This window comes from Trichoplax adhaerens, genomic scaffold, assembly GCF_000150275.1.
Source record: "Trichoplax adhaerens TRIADscaffold_1 genomic scaffold, whole genome shotgun sequence".
Classification (NCBI taxonomy): domain Eukaryota; kingdom Metazoa; phylum Placozoa; class Uniplacotomia; order Trichoplacea; family Trichoplacidae; genus Trichoplax; species Trichoplax adhaerens.
Window position 1 is genome coordinate 10,129,687 of NW_002060943.1, and position 19,704 is coordinate 10,149,390.

Genomic DNA, 19,704 nt, shown 5'->3' on the forward strand with positions numbered 1-19,704 from the left:
GAAATCATACATTTTGATTTAACTCGTAAAGAAACATGCTATTCTTTCATGTAAACCATATTAGTAAGGTAATGTTCCAGACACTCGAATATTTCAATTGCACCTGTACACTCACGCGAACGACTATTGATATAAAATGCTATAATTACCGTAGAAGTCAAGATGAATGTTTATTCCACTGTACCTAATAACTTTGACTAGTGAATTGGTATTTATTAGAACGCAAAATGCAATGTAAGAGGTTAAGAAAATACCATATATGATACTGTAGCAATGCTAATCATATTTTATAAAATTAAATAAGCTGCAACAACCAATTTCGGCTGCTGACCAAGTAAGACTCAGGCAAAGTATGTCAATATAACTGCATAAATTACTGTTGCTTACTCTAATGTAATCAGTTATTCTTGAAATGCCTATTTCTTTGTCCGACATTTAAAAACCCAGAAATCTCTGCTGAAATTAACATTCCTCCCACTTTTTCGTTCGCTAATATAATAAACCCAAGGAATTTAAATATTCTAATGAATGAAGTCTCACGTTTCCGAACATGACTCTTTATTCTATATTCTTAATTTCATGTATAAATATATGTAAAGTTGCTTACAAGTTTGACACCCTTTAATAAATAAATGATAACCTAACCCCAAGCTACCTAAATATAAATAAGTAACTGACTTATTATGAGTTATCTATATTATATCCTACACGGCCTAGTTGTTCATAAGGTTTCCTAATTTCTTGCAATATTAAATTCTTAGCAGATTGAAGTTTAAGTAATTTTTAATTTAAAACCGTGATTAGTATTGTATTGTAAATATCGCTCAAGTAACTTCAAATTGTTATAGCTAAGAGTAAAACCTAAACATTATAATATTAAACTCATAATAACTCTAAATGAGCTAAAAACGTGACTAGAAAGATTAATAGCCCATTAGTCATTAGTCATGCCATAAGCAATTTCTTATAAGTGGCATCTCTGAATTTACTGTCGGCATCTTTGTTATTGCTCATTTATTAACATTAAATACTATGTACTATAGTACATAGCAGTGACATCATAGTATCAAAGTTTCTACCACCGCAGATATGCAAAGTTATCGTGGATTTAAATTCCAGTGCTGTCCGTATCGCTCTGCCTAAATGAATACATTTAAGTGCTCACTACTTAATTATTATTACCTTTATCATCATTAATTGTCAAAATATGAAATTCTTAATAAATTAAAGAACTGTACTCATTAACAATTTTTGAAATTTTTTACCTTTATCCCGATTTACCTATTGCGCGCCAATAATTAATTAAAACGTTAATTTAGAAATATCATATTCACAGTTGCGGAAAGGTAAATTCTCTCTGATCGTATTACTAAAAATACATGTTATTATGCTGCTATTTGATTAACGAAACCGTTAAGGTTATAGTTTGCTATTATCTGAATTTATGAAATTATCTTCAATGTACAATTAATAAAAATGAAAGTTCACGGCATAATTCTTTACAACATTAATTAATATATCTATACACCGACAATACTAAATTCGATCATAATAAATTTATCTTCTCATATTAAATATTTAATTCAAATTATAACTTAAAAATCGATATCGGATAAAATTATTAATACTGAACGGTAGCAATTTTTCAACGTAGATGAAAACAATCCCGACAAGTATCGTGCACCTATTCTATAGATTATACGACTACTCGCTATGCTCTTATCATATAATCAGACGGCAAAGCATTTGTATTAAAAATAAACTTTTATGATACTTATCAGTTGCGATTTCGTTACATACCTCGTCATAAATCTAGTAATCTAAATTAGATATTGCCGCTTTTTCACTAGTATTCTTACTAAGAAATCAATTCTAGAGGATTACGACGGTTTGGCCGTTTCTGACTGAATCATGTCAATTTTTAGAAATTGAATATATCTACAGTACACGACATATTAGAAATTTCGATTTCATTTCTCATCAGTTTGGTAATTATACACAGTACATGTAAACCTTTGGCATAAGCAATATAATTTCAAAATATCCATTAAATAAATAATCAGTATATATGCACGTCACATTTACACGTACATTATCCATTTTTAGTACGCTTACATAGCAGATCCTTATACTTTTATCGGTAAGGCATAAACTACATTGGTCCTGCATGCCTTGATCATTAACCATTACCTAATAATAGTTAAAGGCAGTTTTCCATACAAGATAATAGTCAGTCGTTCATAAACAAGGAAATATCATCAAACATTTATGACACACGAGTATAGTCAAATTACTCATTATAATAATTAACTTCTAGATACCAATTAAATTACCCCCATTTATGTTACTATCATAGATTAGAACTAACATTTTTCCTATTTACAAGACACAACATTAATACTTTAGATAACACAGACCTATAGAGGAGATTTAATTTAATAATTCAAACGTTAAATTTATCGATGATGAATTTTGTAGCAATGCTTTTTGGGTTATATGTTAATAAATTTCTGTTAAGCTATTACAAACAATAGAATCTTTAATAGTTCCTCTAAACGGCCAGTATTACTGATCTTTGAAGTAAAGTTTATTTCTATGTGATTAGAGAGTAAATCGGTATAATCAAATATGCAAGTGCCATATTAATATCATCTATAATGATAACGTGACAATGGTAACGAATAGCAGTGATATCCAATTCGTAACAATGACCGTCTTAGAATTAAATAATATCCACAATCAGAATAAGATGGCAACACGAGAGGCAGAAGTGCATGCACTGACAGTATGACTACTATCTCAAAATAGGCACCCTATAAATAAGTCGATTTAAATCAAGCATTAAAAAATAGTTCGGACATCAATAAACAACCGAAAAGGCCTGGGCATGATATTAGATGTTCCTTTACAACGCCATAATAAGGAACAAAACAAGGATAAGCGCATTGTGTTAAGATAATATATATGTGATTTTTAATTAATTCACAAAGTCATAGTTTTAATCAAGATTAGAGATCAATACATTTTAACATTTTAAGCAATGTGTTCGCACTGTGTATTACAGTCCTACCGGCTTTAGTTCTAAAATAACAGCCTAAACGAAAACCAGTTTAAAAATAGCTCTCATAAGAATACAATAAACAAATTCTTTAATAAGACATAGATTATTTGTTATTGCTATAGCCAAAAATCGGGACAACATTTAAAATATCTGAAATAAAGAATATTAATCAACAGATGCTTCATTAGTATATTACTATAATTTATGCGTATTCCAATGATCAGTATCGATTAAGATATAGTGACTCATTTTGATTAAAGTTACAAACTAACATTAAAAATTTTCTTTTTATCACTTCAGTAGAATAAGGAATAATGAATACTTTTACACGATATATTTATATTTTTCTCTCTTCTTCTCAGTCCTATCGCTACAATACCTTTCTTAGTTACATTTTCTACTATCTACGGTAAAATTAATCAAGATAATTTTAAGATCAAAAATCCATATAAATCATCGTCTACAGACAATAATTATTGCCAAGTATTATTTGGATGTCATGATACTTACCGTACTAGTATAAACTAAATAATGCTTACCTTATACTTAGCTATTACTTAATGTTGTCTATTAAAAAATTAATAAAACTTTAAAAGAATTTATTGACATTATCAAGTATTGTAATAAATGATACCCCATGCAATTTTAAAATAGAAATCTAAATATAAGGGAAGGGGAAAATTATCTATAGTAAAAGAAATGACGAAAAAGGATGGAAGACCATTTTATGCCTTCCCAAATAACCGAATCTTCAATAGATAAGGTCAAAATATAAACTCTTTTTAACAAAATTCTAGGATGTTCAACCATGATCTTCATTCAACCTGAACCCTTTAAAATCAGTCATAGAAATAGCCATCAATAATTATAATAACATCAATGGCTAAAAGTTTTGTAATTGACTGACTTAAAATTCTGAAGTGATATTCTGTGTCTAATCTTGATAGGTGACGAAAATGACACCTAAATACTCTAAATTGCATTAGTATTAGCTATATAACAAATGTCTGCAGCCCAGCCACGATAATTATCAATCAAAGTTAAAATTAGCGTTTGATGACGCAACCTATTTCAAAAATAACAATCCACTATGCTGTGGAAACCAATTGTGATTTTAAGTACTGTAAAATTATTTCCAGTTATTGAAATTTAATTAGTCTACTCAATGTCGTTCTCTTAATAGAGTAGAGAGACAGGTAGAAAAGAAGGATTGGATCAAAGGACTAATATATACCAACTAGATAGTTACGTCAACGCCGGCTATGTTTTGTATTATACTTGACAATAAACCGATTGAATTTTTTTCCTTTGATAATCCGCTATTACATCAATGGCATCAAGCCCCCTGATGAATATGATATGATAAGTATAAATACTGGTAGTTTACATTTTATTTCATTATCGTCGATTCAGTTCATCATCATCGCACGCCGCTGAAATTGCAAGACTGCCAGACCATAGCCTACTTGAGTCAGAGAAAAACTTATTTTATTTATCTTTCGGTCACAAATTATATTAGAAGTATCATACGCGTATTTAAAGATTAGTCTTTATATTCCATTCTATACTGAAATTCACATCTACTTAAAAGAGATTTGCTCGAATTAATTACGATATTATCGAACTATACGTTACTCGGTCTCAATTGTAAACCACATCTTATAAGTCTTAAGATTATCACAACATGATACCGTTCAAAATGATCTTATTACCTTTTCTTTTGGTTATGGTAACCTTATTCCAACTCGCCGATAAATCCAATGCCAACGTTACTCAAAGGTTGTAATTGACTGCTCATAACTTTTAATTAAATAGAACACTTTTTCGTATTAGAAGTGCACGAATAAGTAACTATCTAGTCTACTTTTTATTGTTGTTCATATTTACAGCATAATCATGTAAAGAGTAATAAGTTCATTTGATAAAAGTTTAAAATGTTTGTAATATAATCGTCTATGACATTTAGCCGTAGTCGTTCAAAGACTATAACCAATTACAAATTTAAAACATCTTCACATTTGAACGCTCATCTCTCACCTTCTAATCAAAACTATTCCCCGTACTCTAGATATAACAGCCTATTTCTAATTTATTACATCATATTAATTAAATTTTTAAAATATTTATCACTATTAGACTATGGACTCAATCAAATAGCACCGCTTCATTTTATAAATATGTTGGAAATAAGCTACTTAAAGAGCTAAAATTTGAAGGCCAAGTAAGATCATTTATTCATGAGAATAATATCGTAGTAATGTACATACATTAATATATTAACTTATAATGTAGAAGCTCACTCATACAATACGGCTATCGTTAATCTTATGACTTTTCATTTTCAATTGCACATCGTGTATTATTACTTAATTTTTGTTCTTTACTAATAACTTATAGTCAGAAATGAGAAGCGTAGTAAGAGGGTACTTTGAAATGTATTTATAAACAATCTATATAATTCTAGCTGATATCATCTCTTTTAAGGACAGTTATTTCAATCTTTTAATCTACACGCTAATCTGATACTTTTTCCACGGCCCTATAATTCAAATACTGTAAAAGTTTAATTAGCAATCGGAGCATAAATGATTGCAACTTTATCGTAGTTTAAAAATTTTAATTTTTTGTTATAAAATTAATTATAATTATTGATTAAATTGATTAGTACATCATTTTTTATAAATAGATATCATGTACAGCAAAAAAACTGCTAGATGCGCGCCGTAGATTATAACATCAGCCTTATAACTTTATTTTTTTACTCCTTAAAGAAATATCAACCGAATCAAATCTTGAAAATTAGAGAAATTGCACTTAGAGCTATATATGACGCTAGCAAAGTATGCAAAGAAATCTTTCGATATGAACGTTGGAACTGTTCAGATTTTGAAGATAATTTATTCGACTATGGAAAGAACACACTAGGTATGGATACTTATAACGAAAGATTTATATTAATTTTATCTCTTATTTATCTCTCATCATGTATGCGTTCTAAATGATGATTTAGAAAGTTAGCAGTTAATTTACATTGAGTTATAAACGAAAATAACTTTTCATCCTAATGCAATAATAACAAAAACTGGATATCGGACGATATAGATTAATTTTCCTATTTTTATTCTTCCTCATTCTTTCAATTTTTGTTAACACACGTACCTATATATCCTTCAACAACTAACAAAATACGGCAGTAAATTACAAAAATTACGTGATTTACTGACTAGGTCGTATTGATTTTCAAAAAAGTTTATTATTCCAAGCTATGCTATATAACAACTTAATAATCCAGACAATATTTCTTTTCTTTTTATTTCCCTATCACATTTTTCTTTATTGTCATTCTAGATTAGAATAGGTAAGACGTAGAATAATAACGAGTAGGCTTCAGTTTGTAGGATTTATTAATTTCTTCACCAGTGAGTGCTATGACCATTGTCGATTTACAAAATGATTATTCATATACGTATGAACTACCTTATGCAATATTATCACAAATAATTACCCATTTTCGTCATAAATAAAAGTAAAGTAGATTTCCATCGAAACTACAAGGATAAATCAATAATAGATAAAGAATAACAGTCGTATATTTTACGGTTGATCAACGTATTTTTCTCCAGGAAGGAGGAAAAAGATTGTATCTTCACAAACAACATAGCAGTTGTTTTCTGTTATTTACATCGCAATGCTTCCCAGTAGGTATTACGCATAATGAACATTTTAAAGCTATAATCTTTTAAAATTTAAAGCTTTTACCACTCAATTATTTGATTTTTTAAGTCCAATAACGATCATCATGGCCTTTTGTACAAAATTCCGAATAATGAGAATTTTATTTGCGTTAGTACTTGTCAAATTTAGTTTATCGAATGCATCACTATATAAAGCGAAGTAAAATAATAATACTACCTTAACTAATCTCATGATGCAATTTCTTATGTTCTACAAGAAAAATCGTGTTACGTTGTCTGCCATAGCTAACGTAATGCTTTCCATATTTAGATAAAGTAAGAACTATAATAAATTTATCATAAAAGTAGAGTATACTTTAAATCAATTATTATCTATCCTGTGATATAATTCTAACTTAGTGATGGGGCTTTATTGGCAGGATATCCTACTTAGCCATTACTTTTCAATATATAGTAACGAGGATATTTACTATCTCTGATAATATGTTAAAGTATAAACCGAATCAATATCATTTAGCGTATTGTAAGATCCATATTATTTTTAGCAATGAACTTTTACAATAAGTAATTCCTCGATTGCGTTCATTTGGGAATCCTAACAATTCTATATTTTTTAATCCATCTATCGTGATGTAATCGCGTAGTTTGGAGCTATAATTCCATGTTATTATTGTTCTTGAACATGAATATATTTTATATAGATAGAGGTCATTTTATGTTCGCTAATTCAATTGTAAAATGAAATTTTTCTATATATGCATTTTTAGTCTGCATTTGTTTTAGAAGAACTATCTTACTTTAGCAAAGCTTATATTATTAAAATAGAAATATAATTAAGCACACCCATGATCAGCTACTATCTCTAGCCAGCTTAATTTCGTATACACTAGTGAGATGAAATAATGCTGTATTAATTTGGTATATATGATTACCAATTAATCCATATAAACAATGAAAGCGTTGTAATTATAAAACACCTTTATCGAAATAGATCATAAAAAGAGATAAAATGTCATTTTTACTCAGAGACAAAATTTGTACCTTGAACTCTATTGATAGATTGGCGTATAATAGAAAATTTACGGGAAAATAGTTTTTTGTACTCTTAGTCTGGTGATCTGATTGGTATCGACCAATATGAACTGTCACCTTCACATTAATTTATTTTATAATAACGATGAAACGTTCATATTTTTCGATCTCTTTCTTTGCTAAAAAATTCTAGGATTAAGTCGATCGCTATAGTTATCATAGTAATCGTTCATCGAATTGTCTTTTATCAGCAGTAGGATACTGTAGTAGCTTAGATAGATTCATTCCCTATCACATAATTGTTTTTTTAATCAATGATGATAACAGAAGACATAGGGATATAACTTACATAGACTTTATTCCATTTTCACAGATGTTCTTATAAGTAAGACGATATATATACAGTGCTTTTCTTCATTCACATTTTTATACCGATGAAATTAGCTTTAAACAAATTCGATAATAATGCAGCTGTATTCAAAAGTATATTATTCGATTATGCAAGGCCAACTTAAATATATACATGAAGTTGTATTCTATATTGATAACTTTAATTGTATTTATTACAAAATAACAATGAATTCTTAGAAATAGTCACTAAGGTTTCTATTATTGCAAGATTTTCTTCGAATTTAATCGTCTAGACGATAATAGTACGTCGCCACGCCATTCAATACCGCTCTTAGGGTTTAAATAGTGTTTCATAATTATAATACTGTTTGACTCGGTATAAATGATAATACCTTGCCTAGATAGTATATTTGGGTGAATCATAATTGACGCCACGTTATAAGATTTAAAAGTGAATGTAAAGTTTGCCTTAATCTTGTTTACAACTGCGATCTAAGAATACACTCGTACGTTTCTAACCTATCGCTCCAAAAATAAAATAGTCTGCTATCCAAATTGACAGATTTGATATCGAATTATTAGTTACGAACATCATATGAGCAAAACGGTGATTTGATAGTAATCTATGAAGTAAGAAATGTAAGAGATTGCGGCAACCATGTGAATTACTGTGTTATCAATGATGCCATTGTGCAAAGAATTTATTTGACATCGTAGAGTTGAATAGCTAAAACGAGAAATTAGTTATAAATAAATATTATAATTTATCATCATAACTTAGCATCTCTTTTAATAGTATGATATCTAAAATGTAGATGTACACAACAATAAATCTGAACATAAAAGAATAATTGTTTAAATTTAAGAAGTACTTCTCAGTATGTTCCAAATTTAAATATGAATATAAATTCAATATGGCTTAATTTTATTTCTCTCTTTTTAACTTATTTACCTCAAATGAAATGCTTTTATTACGTGAAAAATAAAGCCAATCGTGAGAATGCTGTAACGTATGCTTTCACATCATCAATTATGATGCATGCCTTTATGAAAGAGTGCATCGGTAAACGTTTGGAGTGTACTTGTGATACCAAACCAGTTGGGCCTAAAAGCAATGTCACGAGTTGGAAAGCTTTATGTGTATCTCATTATACTTATAGTATTAACCTAACCAAACTCATTTTGGATAAATCTTTTGAAAACAGTAAAGATTCAAGAGCGCTTATGAATCATCATAATCTTCGGGCTGGTAGAATAGTAAGTACTGTGATTACTATTAACGTTACCCATAATAAGTGAGGATATATCTGCAATTAATAATACTTCATCGGCTAATATATAACGTAAGGCTTCACTTTTATATATTATATTCGTCATCTTAATATTTCGACAAAATATTGGCTTAGTCACGCTAATTTCTAGCACAATTTGTATTTACGGCTTGCAGTAACTTATCGAACAACGTAAGAATCATGATACTGAATGTTAGTAGAGAAGTTAATTATGTAAGGATTCTATCCAACTTTGTTAATTTCGGGCTAACGAGAATTGAATCAATCTTATGGCATGCAGTGTATCCAAATACTGCTTAGAAAAGTTGCTTGTGATCGAACACTAGATTTATGAGTAATTTATAGCTTGAGGATACGACTGGCGGCACTGTCCATTTAGTTTACAGTAAGAGTTTAGCATTAAATTATATAAATATGTATAGAGATAGAGAAAAAGGAATGTATATATAGAATTATACCATAAAAAATGATTCATTTCGTTTAGAAAGTGATCTTTGAAGTTCATGTTGATTCGATATATGCGAATACCGGTATTTACATTTATTAATCGATATTATTGATGTAGATATAGATAAATTCGAAAGATTTTCTGCAAATATGCTAAAACATATGTATTCAACTTTTCTGACTAGTTATAGTAAATACCATAATCAGATCAAGCCAACGCAATTTGATTATTGTCATTATTACCAAATACATACAGTACATTGTTTATACTGTAGTTATATCAAAAAATTTAGTGTTCCTTGTTTGAATAGGTAAAATCTATTTTGAAGGTCTCTTAAAAATATGGATCTCCATTTTTGTGCTGTCTCGACCTTCAATAATATGCTAAATGTAGTTAATAATCATAAATTTCACTCCTTTACATGCATTTAAGTATTTTAAAATTTATTTGTAGTATCCTAGTATAATAGCTACATTGTTGTACAGTGATTGGTTACACATTAGCAATTGTGTATCTGAAAGTAACCTTTGATAAACTTTTGGTTAAATTGTTCTAATAAATAACTTATCTAGAATGTTATCATCTTTAATTTAAATTAAAATCATTTTACATTAATAAGTTACCTTACTTTATATAAGGAGAACTGCTATTTGCAATTTAACATTCTAGTTAATCACTCTTATGATTGTAGCATTTATATTATTATGATTGAGTATGTAAATTTATTACGGTATATAGTTCTGTTTCTCAGTTAAAGAGATTTTGGATCCATTTTCAGAGATAGATGTGTCACATTTTTGTTGCCGCAGTAAAACAAAAAATGAGGGCTAAAAATTGTCTTCGGATTTGTTAGCCGTTTCTTAATTGACTAAATTGTACTATAAAATTAGTAACATATAGATATTGAGAATTTAGTCAATTTTCTGAATATTTATGAAATAACGAAAGTACTATTTACAGTTATGAGTAATAATACGTTAATGCTGTTAATCCTTTTTATAGGCAGTTAAAAGAACATTATATAATGAATGTACTTGTCATGGAACAAGTGGTAGTTGCCAATTTAAAACATGTTGGCAGAGAGTTGCTTCTCCGTTAAGTATTGGTAACGAAATATATAAACAATATAAAGATGCTCGGTTAGTACAAGTCGTAAAAGATCAACTAATTAGAAAGAAATCAACTGCTAAATTGGATAATGCGGAAAAAGAATCAAAGCCTGTATCTGCGGGAAAATTAGTTTACTTGGAAAGATCTCCTAATTATTGTAATGCCACTATGCCTGACGGTAGTATTTTAACGACTATTGGACGAAATTGTACTCGACAGGGTGAAAGTTTCAAAAGTTGTAGCCAGTTATGTTTGAAATGCGGCTATAAAGTTAAAAGTGTTACAGTGCCCAAGACAGTACGATGCAATTGTATCTATAATCTGTTTCTTAAAAATACAGTGAATTGTGAATTATGTTTAAAAAATGTTACTCATAATTGGTGCATACCTTCATCATTCGTTTAAAATAAATAATGCAAGTGTACTGAAGTCTATGCGAATAATATATATTCGTTTTAGGGCGAAAGTACTAAATATTATATATCATTATGTACAACATAAATCATTAGGCTTGTAAGACAGGTAAAAAATGACAATGATTCAGTTGTATATTAAATAATATAAATTAAATTTCTCCGTCAAATAGTGAAACAGTGCTGGATGCTAAACACGTTAAGTAACTTACTCCAAAGATACTTATTATTATACCAGATCTCAAAGAGAATTTGGTAGTGCTGTGACATACTGCATAGATACTCATATGAGTAGATAAAAATTATTCTCTAATTATGACTACCCCTGCCTTAATTACCGTTTTTGCTGTATAGTTAAAACAAAATATATATAAATATGTGATGTTGAGTGTTTAATTAATTGTTCTCATGAATGGACTATGATGCATGATAAATATCACCAGTGTTGCAAATGTTTTAATTATTGTATATGATAAGTAATTATAATAGTTACTTAATTCGCAAATCGTAATGATTGCACCATAAGCTTTCGGTTGTTAAATATTATAATTATGACCGATACTGAAAAGGTATATTGTTGCTAGCTTAATAAAGATCGATGAATTAATCATGATATATCTGATTTGATGATGTAACCTTCGGCTATGAAATCGTAGAAAAACTTAATATCTTTCCAGCTAATTCTTATAAAATAGTACACCACTGTGAGACATCGTTATTAGTGATGTTAAAAGAAAGAAATTTTATAGTAGTCTATCTCTTCAGCTAATGCTAAAATTTTTTCGCATTGTCTGGTTAGAAATTTATTACCAGGAATTACAATAAATCCTATATTGTGTACGTAATTTTGTCCGAGAGTGCATTTTAATAGTTTTTCTGTTTACTTTTTAATCTTTAAGGTTTGAATACTCTAAATTACCTTTTATAGTACCAATAATATTGCGCGGGGCTTAATTAAGGGCATGCGAGATGGACGGTTATGGCACTAAATTTAACAATATTCCTTAGAGAAGAATAATCAACCATTGAGATTATGGAGGGTAAAGTAATTTTAACCGTAAAATTATAATACGAATACTAAAAATCGTTATTTAAAATTTAACGGTCATTACCATACTATTTCTATTAAGTTGGATTTATTAGCATTCAGAACGTTAAGCATTGAACATGGTCAATTTAAAATATTTTAGACAACAACAAAAAATATGGTGTTATTCTAAGGGTAACTTAGAAAAGAAAGGGCAACATCACAGAATCAAAATGTAACTATGTTTGAATGTTCTTTCTACAAGAGTTGGGGGTTTGCCTCTAAAAGATTTTTTAAACTCTGACACGTATAGCAATTATTACAACTGCGCTTTATACCTGTATTAATATACCCTTACGATATCAGAAAGATACAGCTAAACGAAAGCATAAATATCATTAGACAAATTTTATTCCAGCAGAAATAACTATCAATAAGCTCATAACCTATGCTTATTTACTTGAACCACTGTTACTAGTGGTATGTTGGCTAAATGTTACATACGATAACAATTCTTAACAGTACATTATTCTTAACTCTGTGCACACTCTAACAATATTCAACTATAAATAAAACAATAATAGTCACTATAAAATGTATAAACAATACCTTTGCAAACAGCTTTAAATTATATAATTAGGATAAAGGTTTTAGTTACAAAGCCTAAAATTATGGAATATGGTTTAATATCGGTGTGATATTAAACGTATCGAAATCATACTCGCAAACATAGCTAAAAACTTAAAAATGCTAGGACTGCAGGAATAATACGTGTAACCTAACTTTTAAAATTAATATGACGCTTTATCTCTTCATGACAGGACTGCGATAACAACTACTTGCAAAACGTCCCTTTCAACATTGCATGAGAATTCTGTAATACAGCAGACAAAAATTAAGTTTGGATAGCGATATGATATATATATATATATATACGAGTATGTACACTATAATTACTTATTTCTAAATCACACGTTTCATAAATCTTAAAGCATAAGAAACATTTCTTATAAATCTAGAGCTAATTGGACAGTTTCTCTTTTTAAACACCTTATCAATAGCGTTTCATTACGTAAACTTCCAAGTATCATGGACAGGTTAAGATATCTACGCTGATGAATTTATCCGATATATTGTAGTAAAGCTAACTAGAAATCTGACTGGGATAGTAAATATCAATCTCAAATTTTAACTATTGCATAAATTAATTTTAGTTTATCATATCAAAGTTCAAGAGTTTCCATTTTGTCGTACAGCAATCCTTTTCGCCATTAGATCCTTAACCAAAACACTTGCTCTCTCACTCGACGATGCCTTTGATGTAGTGCTAGAGCCGGATGTAGCGGGGGGTGTTGGTCGACTGGCACTGGTAGTTGTAGCTGGAGGTGATGTAGGTGTTGGTGTATTTGCACTAGTAGTGCCAGCACTTCCACCAGCGCCCGATTTTTTGTTGAGTAAACTGCTGAAGAAATTTGCTAAAACGCCTTCGCTCGATCCAGCAGCTGCTCCAGCTTTAGCAGTATCTCCCTAGCGAAATGAAATTAATTCCTAATAAGAATCCGGTACATCTTAGAGTTTTATGATCAAATATTGCTAGACTGTACCGGTTTCTTCATCAGGGCTGATAGCGCAGTTTTGTTAGTGGTTGCCCCAGCTGTTGATCCAATTGCAAGTGGTACTTTTGGTGCTGCAGAAGATAAGTTGGTTCTCGGTGATTGACCACCGGCGCGAGGGGATATGCTAGCAGCTGATGCAACTTTAGCCGCTATTGTGGATCCCACAGTATCTGCCTGTAACGTAATATTAAAACTATAAAGTTTAACTTCCGACGTATCTACAAGGGTATCTGAAAAATGGCATATTTAAAGTTTACTTACAGAGTTGTTTCCGGCTGTAGCAGCGTTAGTAATAGCAGTAGAAGTAGCGGCAGACACACCACCGACAGCTGCTGCTCCTAATGGAGGCCTGTTGAGTAGAGAAGCTACCGATGGCTTTGCTACGCCTAGGATAGACTGAAGCGTAATAAAAACTAGTATTAAAGTCCTTTTAGAAAGCAATAATGCAGACAAACTGTTTATACCTGCTGCTTAGATAAAAATATCTGGTCATCTTCTGCTACAACTTGAACAGACTCGCTTATAGCCTTATTTTAGAATTAGATGTTATTGTTTGTTTCTAAAAATTATAAATCAATTAACAAGAAATCGTTAATTCTAGTGTACCTTCGTTGATGGAGGCTTTATGATACGTTCTTCATATGCGTCATCAGGAGAAAAGTATTTCATGTGCTCATATAAGATTCCAATCTTCTTCATGGTATCCCAACCGGAAGGTCTTTAACGAAAATATATAAGTAACTATAGGTACTGTTGATATTTATAAATCCAGTAATATTGTGCAAATTACATGAATATAGTATCTTTCTCCACCACAGAGGCCGGATACTTAAAGGAGAACCCATATAGTCTATGCAATAAGTATCGTAGTAATATATCCACGTTTTTCTTTTCCTTAAGCGTCGTATAGGCTAGCGTAGCACCGTCTGATTTTGGAATCACAGTTAAGAATAATAAAATAAAACTTAATAGTAGAAGAACAATCACATTTCTTCAGGTGTAACTAGGAAGGATACAAGAAAGGCAGAATTTTCTTAGATGTTGCTGGATGAAATCAAAGTGTTCGTCTATATAATCGTGATTTTTTTCCAGTGCAGGGAAAGTATCCGACTAAAAGTCATTATAATTATATATAATTAATCCTCACTATGTAGCTGTCAATATTTTATGGTAGAATAAGATTCCGGAAAGATTCAAAAATTATATTAATTTCGTTACAACTGATGAATATTAGTATTAGTAACCTTGGTACCGACGACAATCAACGGGATGCCTAGATTCGAATCCAGTATACCTTCGCCAAGTGGTAGATATACTTTTTCTTCTTCTTTTAGGGATTTATCAGCATCATCTGCCACTTCAGAATATCCTTGGAATTGATTTACAACTATTGAAAGGTAAAATCATGCTAATTAAAGATTTTTAATGATAGTTCAAATTCTTTCCGTGGGCTACGTTAAAATCTATCTCCGCTTACACTAAAAATTTAAAGCAAACTAAAGGACAAGATGGAAGGATCTAGTTCAACATGCTACTTTTCTGTACTTACTGTTACTTTTCATTTCTTCTATTACATTTTTATCGATATTCAGTGACTGCATATGTTCTTTTAAAACTTTTGTCCAACCAGTGAGGCACGACATCACCTCCCAAGGTCTAGATAAGTCAACTACTAGAACGACTGCTGTATCACGCAAATTATCATTGTTAATAGCAAATTTGAGCAAAGATTTATGTTCGGCATTCCCATGTAGGATCCATACACCAAAGCGATATATCTCTATTTTATGAAGTAAAAAGTAATTTAAGTACATAAACTATAAATAGATATGATTCCTGATTTTCAAATTAATAAAACGTATGATTAAGGAAAGAAGCATTTCAATTTGTTTCTGAGTAAAACAATGATAGCACTGAATGCATAAATTCAAGTATAAATAGTCGTTCTTATGATCATTGAAGTAAAATAATACTGAGAGAAAATAAATTCTGAATACGTTATTAGTACTTTTAGCATCGATCGCCTTTTATCGATATACCGTATGGAGTCTTTTAATTGTTCAGTGTGTTATTACCATTGAAAAGTTTTACAATCTCTAATCTTAAATCTTGATTAATGTAGAGTAAATATAAATCTATAATCTGTTGATATTTATATCATACGCCATTTTTTTAGAAACCTAATACAAATGTTCAACACATTCGTATTCTACTAGTAAAGTGTAATGTTAAATAACTACTCGTATAGTCATTGTCAACCAAGATATTTTTAGCAAGACAGACGATTCTGTTTTAGTTCAGACGACTATCAACGATCTAATAACGTATAAAAGCAATAATATCTAGCTGAGTTTACTACTTTTATCGTATGCTAATGCTATTGTCTTGGAAGAACATATAGCTTTTGATATATTAATCAGAAATAAGAATATGATAGTTAGGTAAAAGATACGCGAAAGTAGCTAGCTCTTACCGTCACTGTCTTCGTCATCAACATCGATATATCGATAATCCAAGCCCGAACAATGATATTTTTCTTTCTCTTCTATGTTTTTCATACGACTAATTAAAGTGGATTTTCCGCTACCATCATGACCTAATAATGTTAAGTTGTTAAATCTTAATATTTATTAAACAGTGGCAGTTATTCAGGCGAAAAATCTACAAACATCTCCGTTCGAAAGGATGGTTGTAAGTGTAATAACTGCCCCAAGGTAAAAACGGTGGTACTACTGTACTCGTTCTAATGTTTCGTATAGAAAATACCGGTACTAACCCATGCAAAGAATATTCTAGCAACTGTCGATAGAAGAATTATGACGTTCATGGTCTTTCATTGAAAACAAAGTTTGTCGATGTTGCGATTTTTAGACCGATAAAGCATAATATCCTGTAAAGTATGTGATGCTACGATTGAGATGTATAGGGTCTTATATCTCTATAGGTGCTATAAGTTATTTACTATTTCTAGGAAACTAAAGACTATAACATCTAAAATGGGGTAAAATATATATGGAATAAATAAATAAAATTAGAACAAGAGAATTTTAAACTTTAACAACAGTTGTTGTACCATAAGTACAATAATTCAACTTTAATATACTTTACTGTATATACTCGTACAGCAGTGCAAGGAGTACAATATCAGTAAATTATTGCACTATACTTTATGAAGTTAGTAAGCCACGACTTGATAATACACTAATAGTTGAGTCGAAATGTCTTAATACAAGCAATTCCGTGCTATTCGTCTTGCGTAATGCTATAAAGCTAAGATTTGTGGGACTCTATAAGCGTGTGGAGTATTTTGGCAACTACCTAGTACAGCTTATAAACTATATTTCAGTCAATTTTCACGTAGTTTATAACGAACGTACAAATTACAGCTATTCGTCGTTTGTCTCTTACTACTGCTGCGTGGTATAATATGAAATTTACAGTTAATCTTAGCAAATTTCTTATCTATGATCTATAATATCCGACAATCTACATTATTTTTCTACTCAATGAATGTAACGATGCAGTGAGAGTCCCATACAGTACTCATAATTAGACAACACTTGTAGCTAGTTGTCATACCATAGCCGAAAAGATGAAAACAAACAAACTTTGTTGTGGCATTAATGTTCCAGGCAGAATAACATATCTTTATGGTTTGTAACAGGTAATAAATAACCCTTTCATCATTAATCCGTTATTGATCACAAAAGTTAAAAAGGATATTTTCGTTTGGTTGATCCTAGCGAAATCCTTCATTATGATTGTCAATTGCAGCTGCGACATTTGACATACTACAGCACTGTACTCTGTGTGCAGTATGATTCTACTAAGCTATACAGTACAATACTGCACAGTCTAGGCTACAGTATACTGTAAAGTACAGTAGTACAGTATACTATACCAATATTGAAAAATTAAATCGCAAAATTTTTCGACATTTCAGGTGCTACTAAATTTATTTTTTCTATGATAACGATTTTCCAGATTGCATTGTAGATATGGCAAAATCCATAAGCAAACGGGAAGATATCAACATGTACAAATAAAATACTATCACCGTATATAATCCAACTAGCGTACTTACCAACAACCAATACTGATTTGTTGCCAGATAATTTTGTTTTTGATGCATCTAATACCTCGCCTAAGATAGCAGACCTATTATGACGGTTTCAGAAAGATTATTTAACTGTGAGTAAAGTCTTTTTTCAACATCAATTAAAAATTAAAAATTTTGCCAGTTATCTACCACAAGTCTTCATGTTCAGCAAATGATTTATTTCTATCCGCTTGTTCTACTACCAACGCCATTCCTACGAATTTCTTGTAACGAATTTGCCTACACTTGACAGTGTAAGTACTAGTACTATAAACGTACAGTAGTCTAGTTCGATACAGTACGGTACCGTACCGTACAGTACTGTACTGTAATTAGAAATTGTACATACTGTACTGTACAAATATCCACCCACCTTACAGTACTGTACAGTACACAGTAATGCATACTGTACTAGGGGTTACAGCCGTGCAAATTATTTCGTTCCGATCTCTACAGCACAGTGTGCAGTGCACACCAGTGCCCTACACTGTACTGTACACTGTACAGTACAGTACAGCACGTATTCGGTATTTATACTGTACAGTACTGTACTGTAGCTACGGAGCTTGTACTATAAGTTTCAGATGGACAGAAAAAGCCGTCTGCATTCAACTGTACTAGTGACAGTCTAGTGTACTGTACACCGTGTACAGGGTAACGGTACAGCAAGAAAGAAAGAAAAAATCTTAAACCCCATGGGCCATGGCACACAAGATACTGTACAAGTATGAATAGTTTTAAGATAAAGTTACCAGTTTGCAATCTTCTTGGCATTTATCATAATAGTTATTTAGCATTTACGATCTTTGTTAAACTTACTTTGATGCCACTGTATTTCCACTCTACAGTACTCTATAGTGATGAATTAGTTTTCATATTAGCGTATTTTACAAGCAGCTAATGTATGGGTTTAACTGAATCAATGACTCATAAAATTGGGTTCAATGAATGTTGAGCACATAGAGGTACGCCTGAACCATGAACTACTAAAAGACCAAGTAGTCCATGACCTGAACATATAGATAAAAAAATTATAAACTGAACGAGAAGGGGTAATAAGGCACTGACATCTGACTTGTAAATGTAACGACTTTTCCCTTAAATTCTATGGGTCTGACGTACAGTTAACTTACGCGTTGCACCTTTTTATCCCTGATTCACTGTACTGTAACAGTACTTCGATACAATAAAGTCGATAATGACTGAAGTTTTTCCCAGATTTCAATTTTTGGCGTACATTTGGATATTGTAATCAAGGATTTGCAATTTTTCGCCTTATTGAAGCACTTGCCCGTAGCAATAGCATTGCTTTTTTACAAGCTAAACTTATGGGATTCTTTTACTAACTTTTTTATGGTTTAGTACTCTAGTCAACACGAATTATGTAACAACTGTTAGTGTAATTCTATTCAAGTACGAAATATTTCGTCTCCAATTTATCTACTTAGTACCCAAATAACTGTTAGCGATCACCTGGCGTGGATATAACTAGATGTAACACTTTACATGGTAGCACGTTGTCATGCTGTTGACTCATTGTAGAAATTGACCAGCATATGC

The 19,704-nt window shown here is 30.7% G+C and overlaps 2 protein-coding genes across 2 annotated transcripts; one reads left to right on the forward strand and one right to left on the reverse strand.

Annotated features, from left to right (window-relative positions):
* Nucleotides 1-9,036: 9,036 nt before the first annotated feature.
* On the forward strand, nucleotides 9,037-11,394 carry TRIADDRAFT_52489 (uncharacterized protein; the record flags this gene model as incomplete). Its single annotated transcript, XM_002108187.1, has 2 exons — nucleotides 9,037-9,396; nucleotides 10,882-11,394. The coding sequence occupies 2 exons, from the start codon at nucleotides 9,037-9,039 to the stop codon at nucleotides 11,392-11,394; spliced, it is 873 nt and encodes a 290-aa protein (XP_002108223.1).
* Nucleotides 11,395-13,659: 2,265 nt separating this feature from the next.
* On the reverse strand, nucleotides 13,660-18,356 carry TRIADDRAFT_52490 (uncharacterized protein; the record flags this gene model as incomplete). Its single annotated transcript, XM_002108930.1, has 11 exons — nucleotides 13,660-13,956; nucleotides 14,034-14,219; nucleotides 14,307-14,441; nucleotides 14,510-14,572; nucleotides 14,652-14,763; nucleotides 14,836-14,971; nucleotides 15,340-15,432; nucleotides 15,595-15,825; nucleotides 16,519-16,641; nucleotides 18,130-18,203; nucleotides 18,295-18,356. The coding sequence occupies 11 exons, from the start codon at nucleotides 18,354-18,356 to the stop codon at nucleotides 13,660-13,662; spliced, it is 1,512 nt and encodes a 503-aa protein (XP_002108966.1).
* Nucleotides 18,357-19,704: the final 1,348 nt, after the last annotated feature.